Raw genomic sequence first — 12,933 nt, forward strand, 5'->3', positions numbered from 1 at the left:
GCGTCAACTGTTTACGCTCTGGGATGCTGTTGTGATGATGTCAACGAATGCACATGGTGCACTTGTTACTCCTTATATTGTGGTGTCCGGCCATGTTCTCGAGTGATGCTGCCAGTGTGCCTTGCATGTGGATGTGTCTGGTGCTGTCCAGCCATCTGCCGGCCTGTAACACCAGCTTTTGTCCGAGCGCATTCTTATCTGACGCCGTCCAGCTGCGTTCCGGTTTGAGGCAGAAGGTGGCTTTTGGCGTCATGCTCTCACGCTGAAAGCACAGACAGAGTGGACTTATTTGAAGAGGGAGCAGTATGAACAGGCTGGTAGTTCAATAGACAACACATCACATAGGTATCAGTGTACTGAGGTGAATAAAAAACAGCAGTGTTAATAAAATAGGTACGTAAAAGTTGATGGGAGAAAAATTACACCTGCCCTTAGGATAAAACATAAGTCATCTCCTGTCAAATACGGGCGTCAACGTCTGTAACAGACATTTCAATAAAAATAAATGTGTCAATGTTGGACTGTCAGTAAGCGTCCGTCACCCTAGTTGCTGTAGCGTGAGCGGCACTGTTGGTGCTTGTTGGCAGTACTCCTTTTTTTTCCTGCTGATTCAGCATGTTGGATCTGCGCAGGTGATGGTGGATCCTGCCGATGAATAAAATCACTCTGATTGGCCGTTCAGAGTGCAAAAGAAAACGAAGGGAAGAATGAAGGGTTAAAGTCAAGAAGGAGTGAAGGACTTTACATTTGACGTTTTCATTTACCATTTAATATGGAGCGTTTTTAAAAGATTTTGCAAATTAAACGGCAACTTCCGTTGATTGTGTTTTTGTGACAAAGTGAGTCACAAACAGGAGATGCTGAGAAAACATTTGTCAAATGTTTGTCTTTACAAAGATCTATTTTCGTCCTCTGTCACTGCAGGAAGTCATCTCGACTGTTTCCTTTTTTTTAACTGGATGATGGAAATTCAGCAGAGCTCTGTAACTGCACCGCTCGCAGCTGCTCTGTCTCTGTTGCGCTCTCGTGGTCTTGCTCAGCGGCACCTCAGTAGTAGCTGCTTGCGGTGTGAAAAGAATGTTCTTCGCAAACTTTCCATGAGAATGTTCTCCAAACTGTCTTGTCTTGGGATTCAACTTGGTTAACATTCACAAGTGTGTGTAACTTTTCTGAGAATGAATGTACAGCATGTGCCCACAGATGAGATCCGAGACAGTGATGTTGCCAGGCAGCCGGGAAGATTCACTCAGACTCTCAAAGTAGAAAAACTGGCAGTGTCGATGTGTATAAATATTTGTTTTAACCCTTTGAATCATAGAGCAACATCACTTTTAGACACCTTTCACAAGTATTTTAACCTTTGAACCCAAAGCACATTGGTGTGATTTCTTTCAAAAACATGAAGACAAAAGGCAATGAGCAGTTTGGTAAGATGTGTTATACAAATTGCATCAAATTAGTAGATTTAGAAAAAAATTGAGAAAAATGTGCAGGGAAAAAATAAGACGAGGAAAAAATTATATTGATGATTATCATTATTACATATTTGAAATTATTTAGCAAAATTATTATAATTTCTGTAAGCACTTTTTGGAAAGTCATTTCTTTGTTTTTCTTTGTGTGTGTGTGTGTGTGCGCGTGTGTGTGCGTGTTTGTGTGTGTGCGTGTCATTTTTTTGATACTTAATGCCTTCAACACATGTTATAGACAAAAAAAAGGGTGAATGGAGAACTACGCTTATTTTTAAAACTCATACATGTTATTCCTATGGTCTCAGACAGACCAAAAATATTTTTACACATAAACAATTGTTTCCCAAAACCAAAAACTATATTGCTTAAACTCTAAATTTGTGATGCTCCATAGAGAAATAATTCGGAAAGATGGTTTACAACTGGTCCAGCTTCAGGATTCAATTTTTTTCTTAGCCATTAGTTCAAGGTTCACACATTATATGAATTACCACATATTTATTTCAAATAAAGTTAGTTAGTTGCCAAATAAAATAGGACAACAAAATAAAGTGTGAGCAACAATAGCAACACCAGAACTGCCCATCAGACATACTCAGTAACTCCGATCCTCCTTAATTTCATAGAATGTTTTATGATTTTAAACATGGATATTCCCAATTTTCACCATACACTCCATGAAGTAAAACATGCCGCCTTGGAACAAAAAGTAAAAAAAACACAATTCAAGAATAAACAGAAAAGGAACTTCAAAATAAAAGCTCCGGTGAAAAAAATTTATTGTAACTCAAAATAAGTGTATATAAGTGTATTTCACAAACTCCACACGTTCTCGAGTCAGTTGTAGTCCAGTTGGAATTGGCCCACGGTCTGTTTTTGGATTGTGACCCACCAGTTGGGAACCACAGCTCTAGATGACATTTGAGAGCACCATGAAAAAATAAAATGACTAGAAATGACATTGAACTTTCGGTCGTGGTCATTTTACTGGTATAGAAGAAAATGGCGATTGTTGTTAGTTGTTTCAGTGTATTGTGTGTCACACTCACTAATTTGAGATCTCCGTTTTGGCATATTTTTACCCTTTTTTCCATATCAAACTGAAAAATACAACTGTACGCCATTCTAAGCTTCCTTCTCTCACAAAACCAATGTTAACTTAATTGCCTTGTCACCTGTGAACTAATGACTAAGGTGAAATCTGAACCCCGAGGCTGGACCATTGGAAACCAATGATCTGGAACATCTTCCCCGATTTATTGGCTATGGAGCAGCTCCAGACTTGCAGAGAGTAGCTTACGTTCACAAATATGTGCTGGATCATTTCTAGACCTTGGAAATAAAATATTGTAGTTCTTAATTAGGGGGGTATTCCCCTTTAAAGTGTCACCAGTTCAGCAATGCTATCAAGTTCGTTCGCTAATTTAACCTGACAGCAATTAGCCTCCTGTGTCATGGAGCGGTGTGTCTCGGGCACAGCTCCGAAAGCTTTAAGACCTGAGAACCAAGCCTTTCTAATGGTATGCAACTGATGCCTTAATAATATATAAAGAGTCATGAGTTATCATTTCACCCGGTAAAACCCCAGAAACCCTGTTCAGTCAGGTGCACAGATATTACAAAACCCACACTGCTGACAGTGGTTACGCAGTGTAAAGCTGCTAGAATTTTATCCAATAGCACAATTCAAGATTCAAGATTTGTTTTATTGTCATTTCTGCGAGTATGAAACGAAATACCGTTTCTCATCCTTACTTCAGTACATTTAAAGAGAGAGTTCTGTGCATTAAAAAGGCAGTACTAAATATTCAAAAAACAACTGTCAGTACAATAAAACAATATCAAATCCCTAAAATAAAAAACTAAACAGACATATCAGACACACAGTTGAGCGGCCGAGCCAACAAACATTTAAAAACACACAATTAAAACTGCTTGTTGTTTCTAGGGAGGCCAAACATTACCAGCAGCACATTGAATTACAGATAGTACAACACACCATCCACAGGGACCAACAGGCAGCAACAGAGAGCGGAAACAATAACACTAAACTGAGATTAAATCAGCTTGACAACAGGACAAACTGAAAACAAACTACAGACGAGCCTGAAGGCCACAAACGAGCTGACAATATGTGAGCAATGACGGGACAATGTGAGCGATGTGAAGCTACGGAGGAAGAAAACAAATCGGTATCCAGATGGAAGCACAGCAGTGTCGGCATGTGTTCAGATTTAATAGCTGAGACAACATAGCAGTGACTGGTATTGTTTTCACCTTGTGGGAGTGTGTGTGTTATCATGGAAAAATGTGGTCCTAGAGACACTAAGAGGAGCTACAGCAGCAACATGTTCTCATCCCAAGTTGTCACATGTTGTCACTTTGCAGTGGACTTCCAAGTCTACATCTTGCTACATCTGTTGCATTTTAGGTAATTTTCTGCATCTGCTGTTGACATTCTGGGATGCCGCTACGATGATGTCGACAAGAGCACATGGTTGGATGCTGCTGCAGGTGGTTTTGTTTACACAACACAAGCACATGGCACACGCAGGTTGCTAGGGATGGTTAGGTTTAGGCAACATTAGACGGGTTTCCATGACAGATTTGCGCTAAACTTAAAACAATATTTTCCAGTAGTCGATAAAACACAATTGACTGTGTGTGAGATGACTGTTTCCACTGAGTGATGTTATGCGATGTCTCCTCTGGTGATAACACTCCAAGAAGCATGGTGATGGATGTTCAAAACATTAGCAGCTTTATTTCTATTGCAGCCACCGCACTAGCTGTCATTATTTCCAATCCGAGGCCATGTAGGCGTGCTATGCGAGCAATAATGGAAAGGCAAGGCCCTTATATGTGAGAGCAGCCAAGTCTGAGGGATTTCTGGGAGGTGATAGCCCATGATTTCACAGAGGAATTGTGGATTCAAAATTTCCAGATGATCCGCTCAACTTTTGAAGAGTTATGCGATGCAGTAACACTTCTTGTGGCACCTGATGCATCATGGCCAAGGGAGCCAGTTCCTACTGACAAGTGCAAAGCCAAAGCTATAAACTGGCTACCTGTGCAGAATCCAGGGAGAGAGCGAAAAAACGGTTTGCAGTTTTGCAAAGTGTGTTTTTTTCTGATCATCTGAAATACCACCTCATTCAAGGGACTTTTTTAGCGATAAATGGGAGTTGACATGTTTCCTTTAGGCATATTTTATATTCACAATTTAAATTTGTGCAATTTGAGGGTAAATGGAAACCCGCCTACAGTCATGTATGGTTAGCATTAGGGGAAGGTTTCAAGTTTCACCTGCTTCTATTTACATGCATGTGTGGGTAATACACCCACATTTGTATTTTGTATTTCATTATGTATTTTAAACGGCTGCAATCACATGACCAGTGCGCTGTCGGGAGTAAACAAGGAAGAAGTCCTGAGGGTTCTTATAAGGAGGCAGGTTGGGTTTGTGGAATGCACAAAAATCCTGACTTCCCTCAATCCTGACTTTGTCCTGGAGACACGTGTTGTAACCTTTTAAACTGAGTCATGTCTTTACCATTCTTACTTTCCTTAACCTAACCTCTATGTTAATTATGTAACTGTATGTTAAGGATGTAATGTCATTTTGGGGGTGCTAATTTGAATTAACTATCAAATGAACTGTTGAATATGCATTTTGGTAGGATATCATACAAACCATTCTATTAGAATATGTTGATGTGGTTGACAGCTTAACTAGAGATGTATTTGGGAATTATTGGTACCCTTGACCAGACACTGTTACCATTATAATTTCTAATGACAATTAAAATCATTTTATAGTATTATATTGTTTTAAATTCTGCCCCGGGGCCGTCTCATGTCAGCATCATTTGCAGTGCATAAATACTAGCTCCTGTCTTCTGATTTTATTCATGCTCAGGATATGATTTGGAACCGTAACCTGGCTATTAATATCTCTGTGTGATTCTAACATTTCCTGGTGTCTGATCATCTGTGCAGTGTCTTTGACTCCTCCACATCGCAGACAGTTCTGTGCTGAGGTGCACTAATCACTTATCAGTATCTGACTTTCATCTGTGGCTGGCCTTTTATGATCAAGCATTTATTTTCATGCTATTTTTGACTGTTTTTTCCCTCATTGTGATTCATCGCAAGTTGGGTATGTTATACAGCCGAGTAGCTCTGCATTAAGAAAATATAACATGCTGTTTTTTAATAGCCTGAAATTTTATCCAGGCTGATACATAGCACTACAGGCAAAAGGAAAAAAAAAAACCTTTTTTTTGATTTTGGGGTGAACTGTCCCTTAAATATGTGAGCTGCATAAGAATGAACTGCAGAACCTTTTTGTTTTAAGTATTTATTTAGTTTTTTTTTTTTTGTCTTTTATGTTTCTATTAGCCTTCATCTCCGGTGTAAATATTTTATGACAAAGAGATGTGGAAGAGTATAAGTATATTGTGCTGTTAAATGTTAACTGAAACTCACTGTGTGAAAGTGCATTTGTACATTTCTCAAGTTGTGGAAAAAAGCTCCCAGGGTGCTTAGTAAGAGCGGACCTCTAGGGGGCACTATTCACTCCTCACTCTATACATCTGTAACAAAGAAATGGGTTTTTATTGGTTCTCTTCATAATCCAGTTGTGGAATGTCTTGCTGCTGTCAATATGTGAATCATATTTTTAATGGCTCTGCCATTTGTCATGTTATTGTTTGACTATTGTTGCTTTAAAGGTTGAGTGTAAAGGATTCAGTGGCATCAAGGGGTGACGTTACAGACTTCCACCAACTGAAACATCTCACACGTGCCAAGTATGTAGCAGAGACCCCGTGTTTGTCTGTCAGAGCTTTCAGCACTGAGCATGACGCCAAAAGACACCTTCCACATCCAACCGAACGCAGCTGGAGGATGTTGTTGTTAATGTACACTGGCGGATGGCTGGAGGGCAGCAGATGTGCGCACTTGTGCAACGCACACAGCCGGCGCCACCTGACAATGTGGCTTGATGAAACTGATAGTGCGCGCGCATAATCGTTGAAAGTCAGCATCAGCTATAAGACTGCCGGTAACCATGTAATGTAAGGAGTGCACATGCACTAGTAGAGAGGGCGGGTAGGTCGGGAGGGTGGATGGTTCCCAAAAGCAGCAGACTTGCGAATGGGATTCTCAAGTTCACTTCCCTTGGTGGGTGTATGTGGTTTTTTTCTACACCTTACCATGTGCCTCTTATGCTCAGCCTAACCATACGTGACTTTGTTGCTTAATCTTAATCATCATGGCAGTCCATGCTGTTGTGTAAACATAAGGACTTTGCTGCTTTCTGCACGCTGTGTCATCCCACTATGATATTCTTGCACCATGTGCATTTGTTGACATCGCCCTAACGGCATCCTGGAGCGTAAACAGCTGATGCAGAAGAATAGCTAAAACATGACAGGTAGATGTAGAGTGTCCTGACAGAGCAGCACCTTGTGATGCATTTGTTTACGTCCTGCTAGCACCATCCTGGAACGTCAACAGCAGACACAGAAGAGCTGCCAAAACATAAGGTGTAGACACAATAGTCCACTACAAAGCGGCAATATGAGATGACTTGGGATGAGAACGTGTGGGGAAAACTAGCTGTTATTTAGATTACAGCCCCGATGTTTGCGGGTGAAGTGAACGACAGCTGAGACAGTCTTCAGAGGTTGACAGTATCCATAACACTGTCCCCTGGACTTTAATTCTGCAGTAAACACAAGGATGTACCTCATGGTTATTATCCAAATAGTACCAGAAAATTCTAAAGGATTAATGTAGTTTTCTTGTTTGAATGTAAAAAGGTCATTTTGAAGGAAAACCACATTAGATTTATCAAAGTCATGCATAAATCCTCACTGCTTCTTCCCTCACGTCTAGATTTCGCTCAGTTTTATGGTCATACAAAGACTTTACAACACCAGAGCAATTACGCAATACGTAGCAGGCTGTAATCTAAAGAATAACCAACAAGGGTTTTAGCAACCAGAGTGTTTTTAAATCCTCTGATACTCAGTAATTACTACATCAGGATTCATTTGTCTGGGAGTACTGCTGGAAGTGGAGCAGATGAGAGATTGAAGCGCTGAAGAATCAGTGATGATCTGCGTGTGTGTGTGTGTGTGTCTGTTTTCTTCCCAGAGCAATTTTGCCATTAGCACCACTGCTAATTCTCATGCAATACAACAACTCAGCCAAAAAAACAAGTGGCTGCAGCAGAGCACCAGAGCCACATCTAATCAGTCCCCTTTCCGTAATGCTTCTCAGTAGCAGTCACATACCAACAGAATAATGATTCAGTCTTATAAAATGTATGTCACACGTCATACGGCTGTGTCTAACTTTGGAGTCTGAACATCTACAAGGTCTTAACCTTCAGACGCTCTGGAGCCTCATGCCTGCCTGCAGACAGTGAAGGACTCTGAAAGTACCGAAATTATCACCATGGATGAATCATAGTTACTGATATTGAACATAATGACATTCAAACACTTTTGTACTGAACAATTTTCCCATGACATTGATCAAGTTTGCATTTTCACATTGTCATGCGCTTTGAATATGTAAAGTACTGTGATCTGCAACACAGCTAAGTGGCCAGCATCTCTGTCATCTCACTGATGTCAGACAGCAGCTATTTATGATCATCTAAGTTATTGTGAGCTAAATCAATTATCCCCAGCTGTCTTTTACATGACATTTTTATTATTTAGGTTTTTCTTGATTAATCAAGAGATGCATTTCATCTGCTGTCATGATAACACATTCATTCATCCATCACATACACAAACATGCACCATGGTCTCTCCCCCGGGGCCTGCTACAAAGCACAGCTGTCTGTCTACCACTGTGTGTCATTCATTTCCATCCCTGACAGTAATATCCAGCTTTATGTTGTCCTCTCCTGCTGAGGATCTCTGTTGTTGTTTCATGCTGTGGAGGAAACAGTATAAAGGCTCATCTTCAACACAGTGGGACAGTAATTGTAGGCATATGGTGCCAATTGACTGAAATCAATAATGATGTGTATACATATATATATATATATATATTTTTTTTTTTCTCCATATATATATGGAGTAAATATAATTGTGTTTTATTTTTTAATTATTCCTTTTTTCTTTTTCTTTTTTTTTTTTTTTTAAACTTTTTTGTGTGCTGACTTTCAGGCAGATTAATGTGTTTTTTTTTTTTGTTTGTTTGTTTTTTTTTTTTTTAACTAATTTTGTGCTCATTTTGGAGGGCATTTCTTGTGAAGTTGCTTAATCTCTTTTTCTAATGTTTGTGGCATAAATCAGGCCAATTTGCTCAATTTGGGTTAACACTGAGTTTTAGATGTTAAAAAACAGCGTCTTTATCTTTTTCATAATTGCAGGTAAGTATAGGCTAAAGGTGAATAGTATATACCATTATGTAGTCCTGTACAGAGGTAGGTTTTACACAGGAATATGGTTTAAGAGTGAGTCAGGTTAATCTATACAGATAGGTGTATGTATAAAATAAAAGGACAGTATTTGTTTCAGTAGTAGGTTTAAATATTTTGTAAAATGTGAACTTTAGGAAAAAGGGTTTTGACTCATTGTGATACATAAATACATTCAATTAAAAGATGAATAAAATTCGATAAAATGTGGCAATCAAGACCTTACATATTCAGATATGATGACTTTGAAGGACTAATATTTATGAAATAAACAAGACAGGACATTTTATGACTTTTCTGAGGGACATGCAGACACCCTCTGTGACAGCTTTGGGAGTGGAACTGTTTGAAATGGAAAGCAGGGATGGCCTAGCAGGGTTCTGGCAAAAGCATGACAAAATAAAAGCCTAAACTGTAAACTTTTTAGAGCATACATCCAGAATTTGAAGGTCTTTTGAATATTTCGAAACCACAAGTCGTTTTTCATTTTCGTGTGTTTTACTGGACAATAGATGTGCCACGTATGAATTTCTCTTAAATACAATTTTATAAAAACGTGTGTGTGTGTGTGTGTGTGTGTGTGTGTGTGTGTGTTTGTGCGCGCGCTTGTTTAGGGCGGGGGAGGGTTGGTAAAGGGGCGTGGAATAAGACAACATCACAGGCTAATGCAGCTTCCCAGCATGCCATTAATCTCCGTCTGTGGACCGTCTGACTGTCACCCAGGTTGCCTTCATCCGTCCGCTCACCCGAAGGACTCGGTACCGGAGCTGATGGATGTGATCTCCGGGCGTCTCCAGTAGCGGGATGAAAGCGACATAGTGATTAAAGGAGCATCTCCTCCTCGTCTTTCACTTGTTCACCAGCGGAGCTCTGCTTTCTCTCTCCCACCGGCGGAGAAATGAGGAATCCACTGGCCGATGTAGCCCTGACATTCTGGCTGTTTCTAGAGGTGAGCGAAGCCTGCCGATATTGTCATGAGTAGCGTTATTTTTTGGAGCTTTTGATAGACCGGAGCTTGTGTTTGAAAAGACAGTGTTGCCCTGTGAGTGTTTTTTTTTTTCAAACGGGTAAAGACAATAAGTGGTTTTGTTGGAGGATTATCGGTGTGCTAGCGGGCAGCCTGTGATGTAGCTCTGTGTGCCGCCCGGTATTGTTTTTCGAGCGTTGTTCGCCAAATTCAATTCAAAAGTAACGTAATTCCACATTGTATCGCTTAACGCCCAAATTACACACACCGTAGAGGACAAACAGAGATATTTATCAAACGAATGTCACCCTCTGGTAACTTCGGCATCTAAATGACACCCCAAGAAACACTTAATAATGAGAAAATCTTAACTTTTAAATTGGTGGCACGTTTATCCCGACCTCCATCTCCATTGTTTTGTGCAGAACAAATAAATAATACAAGAAAGGTGATGCTGGTGGTATAGTGTGTGTTGGGCTGAGGACTGGGGACACAGAAATCCTTTTTACAGTCCTTTTTTTTTTTTTTTTTTTATAAAACCGCACTTTTTGGTAAGGTGCTCTGTGAGAGCGCTAATTAGGCTCCCCTGAGGTACCTGTGATTCTGTCATCCTTTGTCCTTGTGCCCAGACCCCCATACCTACTCACTAGGTTACTGGGCCTGTAGGACACACACATACACACACAAAGTACAGGTGTATATTAGGCAAGAGGCTGATCCAGTTGTGGGCAATGACATTCTTCTTTCATTTCTTATTATCGTTGTCTGTATGTAATGTGATATTTATGTCTTGTCATAACAGATTTTTCAGAGCTTGATGCATTTGTGCTCTCTGAGAAGCCAATTTATTTAAAGTGTTCCTCTTTTCTTTGCTGTTTAAAACATGCGCTTTGACATGGAAAAAATGAGAATCATTGTAAGTGATGTGAATGCTCTGGATGTTTCTGGGGATTTAAGGATCCTTTGAGGAGAACAAGGGGATGGCAAGGAGTTCTAATTTTATGTTACAGGGCTCTGAAGGCAGCACAATGTGGTCACGATCCCCACTCTTCCTGCCAGTCCAGTACCGCTGACACCCATGTCTATTCATGTATTATTAATAAGAGGCCGGGCAGCTCTTCCTCTTGTTCTTCTTTCTCTTCTTCCTGCAAGGAAATTTGTCTTCCCATGCATGAGAATAAACCAAACTCTGAACATAGTTTCAGTCCTATGCCATTACTTATCTGATGCTGTGGAGTAATTATCCTGATGGTGGTGCTACGGCAACGATCTAAAGCTGTGTTTTCTGGCGTTTTCAGGCCAAGGACCCATTAGCTGAAAGAGAGACGGTGCAGGGACCCCCTAAATTGAGTTGCACTTGAGATAATTTTCTAAATATTTTATGTCTTCTCTTATTTGCCTTACCCGCTGCATTTTGGCTGGTGGTTCTGAAGTGGTGTCAGGGTCTCTTGCTCAAAAATAAAAAAAAAACAGTTGACTGTGGCTTGCAAGAATGTCTGTACACTCTGAATAAAAATACATGAATATAAAATTAGAGCCCGACTGATATATTGGTCAGCAAATATAATCGTCCAATATTTGCCCATCACAGATGTATCGGTATTGACTTATTTGTTAAAAGGTAAGGTTGCAAACTTGCATCAGAGTTCTTATGGCTCCCAACAATGTCCACCCATCCAGTGCAACAGCTTGATCTGGGATGTTAGGGGTTAATCATGACTGTGAATGACTATGTGAAGATTTGCACAGAACAGTCCCAGATCCCCGCCTGCTGAGTGAGCCAAAATCACATCTCATCCACTTCACTCTCCTGCGTCAGACATTAGACAGAAGGAGGCTTGGAAGAGGAACAGCTCCCGGTCCAAGTCAGACCAGCCTCACCGTCATCTTCTCCCTCTTTTCGTCCCACACTTGCAGTTTCATTTCTCTCCTCTGGTCTGATTGGCTTGTTGGCGTATGCCGTCTGTGGGGACCCTCCCGTGGTCTGCTGCATCCAGTCCAAGCCCCACACAACTTTTTGTTGTGTGGGGCTGATAAATCGTAGAAAAGTTGTGCTTCAGCAGAAGGGGCCATGGTGTTGAAACACTGTTGCTGAATGAGCCTTTGTCGAATCTCATCCATTTTTCTCTGCTGCTAGCGGACATTAGACAGAAGAAGGCTTGGTAGAGGAACAGCTCTCCAGGTCGGGGTAGTCTCGCCCATGGTTGTTGAAATCATGGTGTGTGAAGCCATCTCTGGTTTCTCAGTTGGCAGGTAGCTCAGATAGGTCCTGACTTGCTCTTGGTGTCTGATGTTGTGAGATCGAGTCCTGGGTGATGCATGAACACGCTAATGCCAACTCGGGCATAGAGTGGTGAAGTAATGAGTCCTAAAACCTGGAAGTCTGATAGCATTTTTGCACTTCTGGTTCCCTCATCTCAAAGTCTTTGGGTTTTGTGAATGGTTTTTTGGTAAAATGCCTTAAATAAGGTCTGTGGTTAACACAGGCTAAAGATATTTAGACGTTTTGTTCTGCAACACGGAGACGTTGAAGTCGTGCGACCACAGTGTAGTTGGTTTATAGCCTAACAATAGCTTTTTGCTTCCAGAGATTTTCATTTACGCTTCAACACACACAAAAGTGGTGTTCATCTGTGAAGTTTGTCATGCTGAACAAAGCTGTCATAAAGGTGTGTTGATCACAGAGCTTATTTTTGGCGATAATTGAAAATCCTGTTAAAAAATCCCAGAAGGTTTTGACGAGGGAACCAGTGCGATGCTAACTTCCGTGTTGGCCTACAAAAATGCGTCATCTCTTTACCACTCTATCATGCTGTGTGGACTGTAGACACAAGACTTTAAGGTGTAGTGATCATTTTGCTGCAGATATGTTGATGGACCCTTCTGTGTTTCTCATGTGTCTTCCTCCTCCTTCTTTTCTCATCTTCCTCCTCCTCCTGCCTCCTTACATGCCCGGCCCCACTCACTGGTGCGCAGCAGCTGTAATTCTCATCATTATTATTTTATTTCATTCAGCTGACTCGGTGAGCACATCCATTTTGAATGTGAGC

At 40.7% G+C, this 12,933-nt stretch overlaps 1 protein-coding gene across 1 annotated transcript in view; it reads left to right on the forward strand.

The window, feature by feature from the left end:
- Nucleotides 1-1,175: 1,175 nt before the first annotated feature.
- The window catches only part of vopp1 (VOPP1 WW domain binding protein), a 45,481-nt gene continuing 33,723 nt past the window's right edge, over nucleotides 1,176-12,933 (forward strand). The window contains exon 1 of the mRNA XM_042510903.1: nucleotides 1,176-1,284. Coding sequence (XP_042366837.1) covers nucleotides 1,176-1,284 — 109 coding nt within the window. The remainder of the gene's footprint in view (nucleotides 1,285-12,933) is intronic.

This window comes from Plectropomus leopardus, chromosome 21 (genome assembly GCF_008729295.1).
Source record: "Plectropomus leopardus isolate mb chromosome 21, YSFRI_Pleo_2.0, whole genome shotgun sequence".
In the NCBI taxonomy this organism is placed as follows: Eukaryota; Metazoa; Chordata; class Actinopteri; order Perciformes; family Serranidae; genus Plectropomus; species Plectropomus leopardus.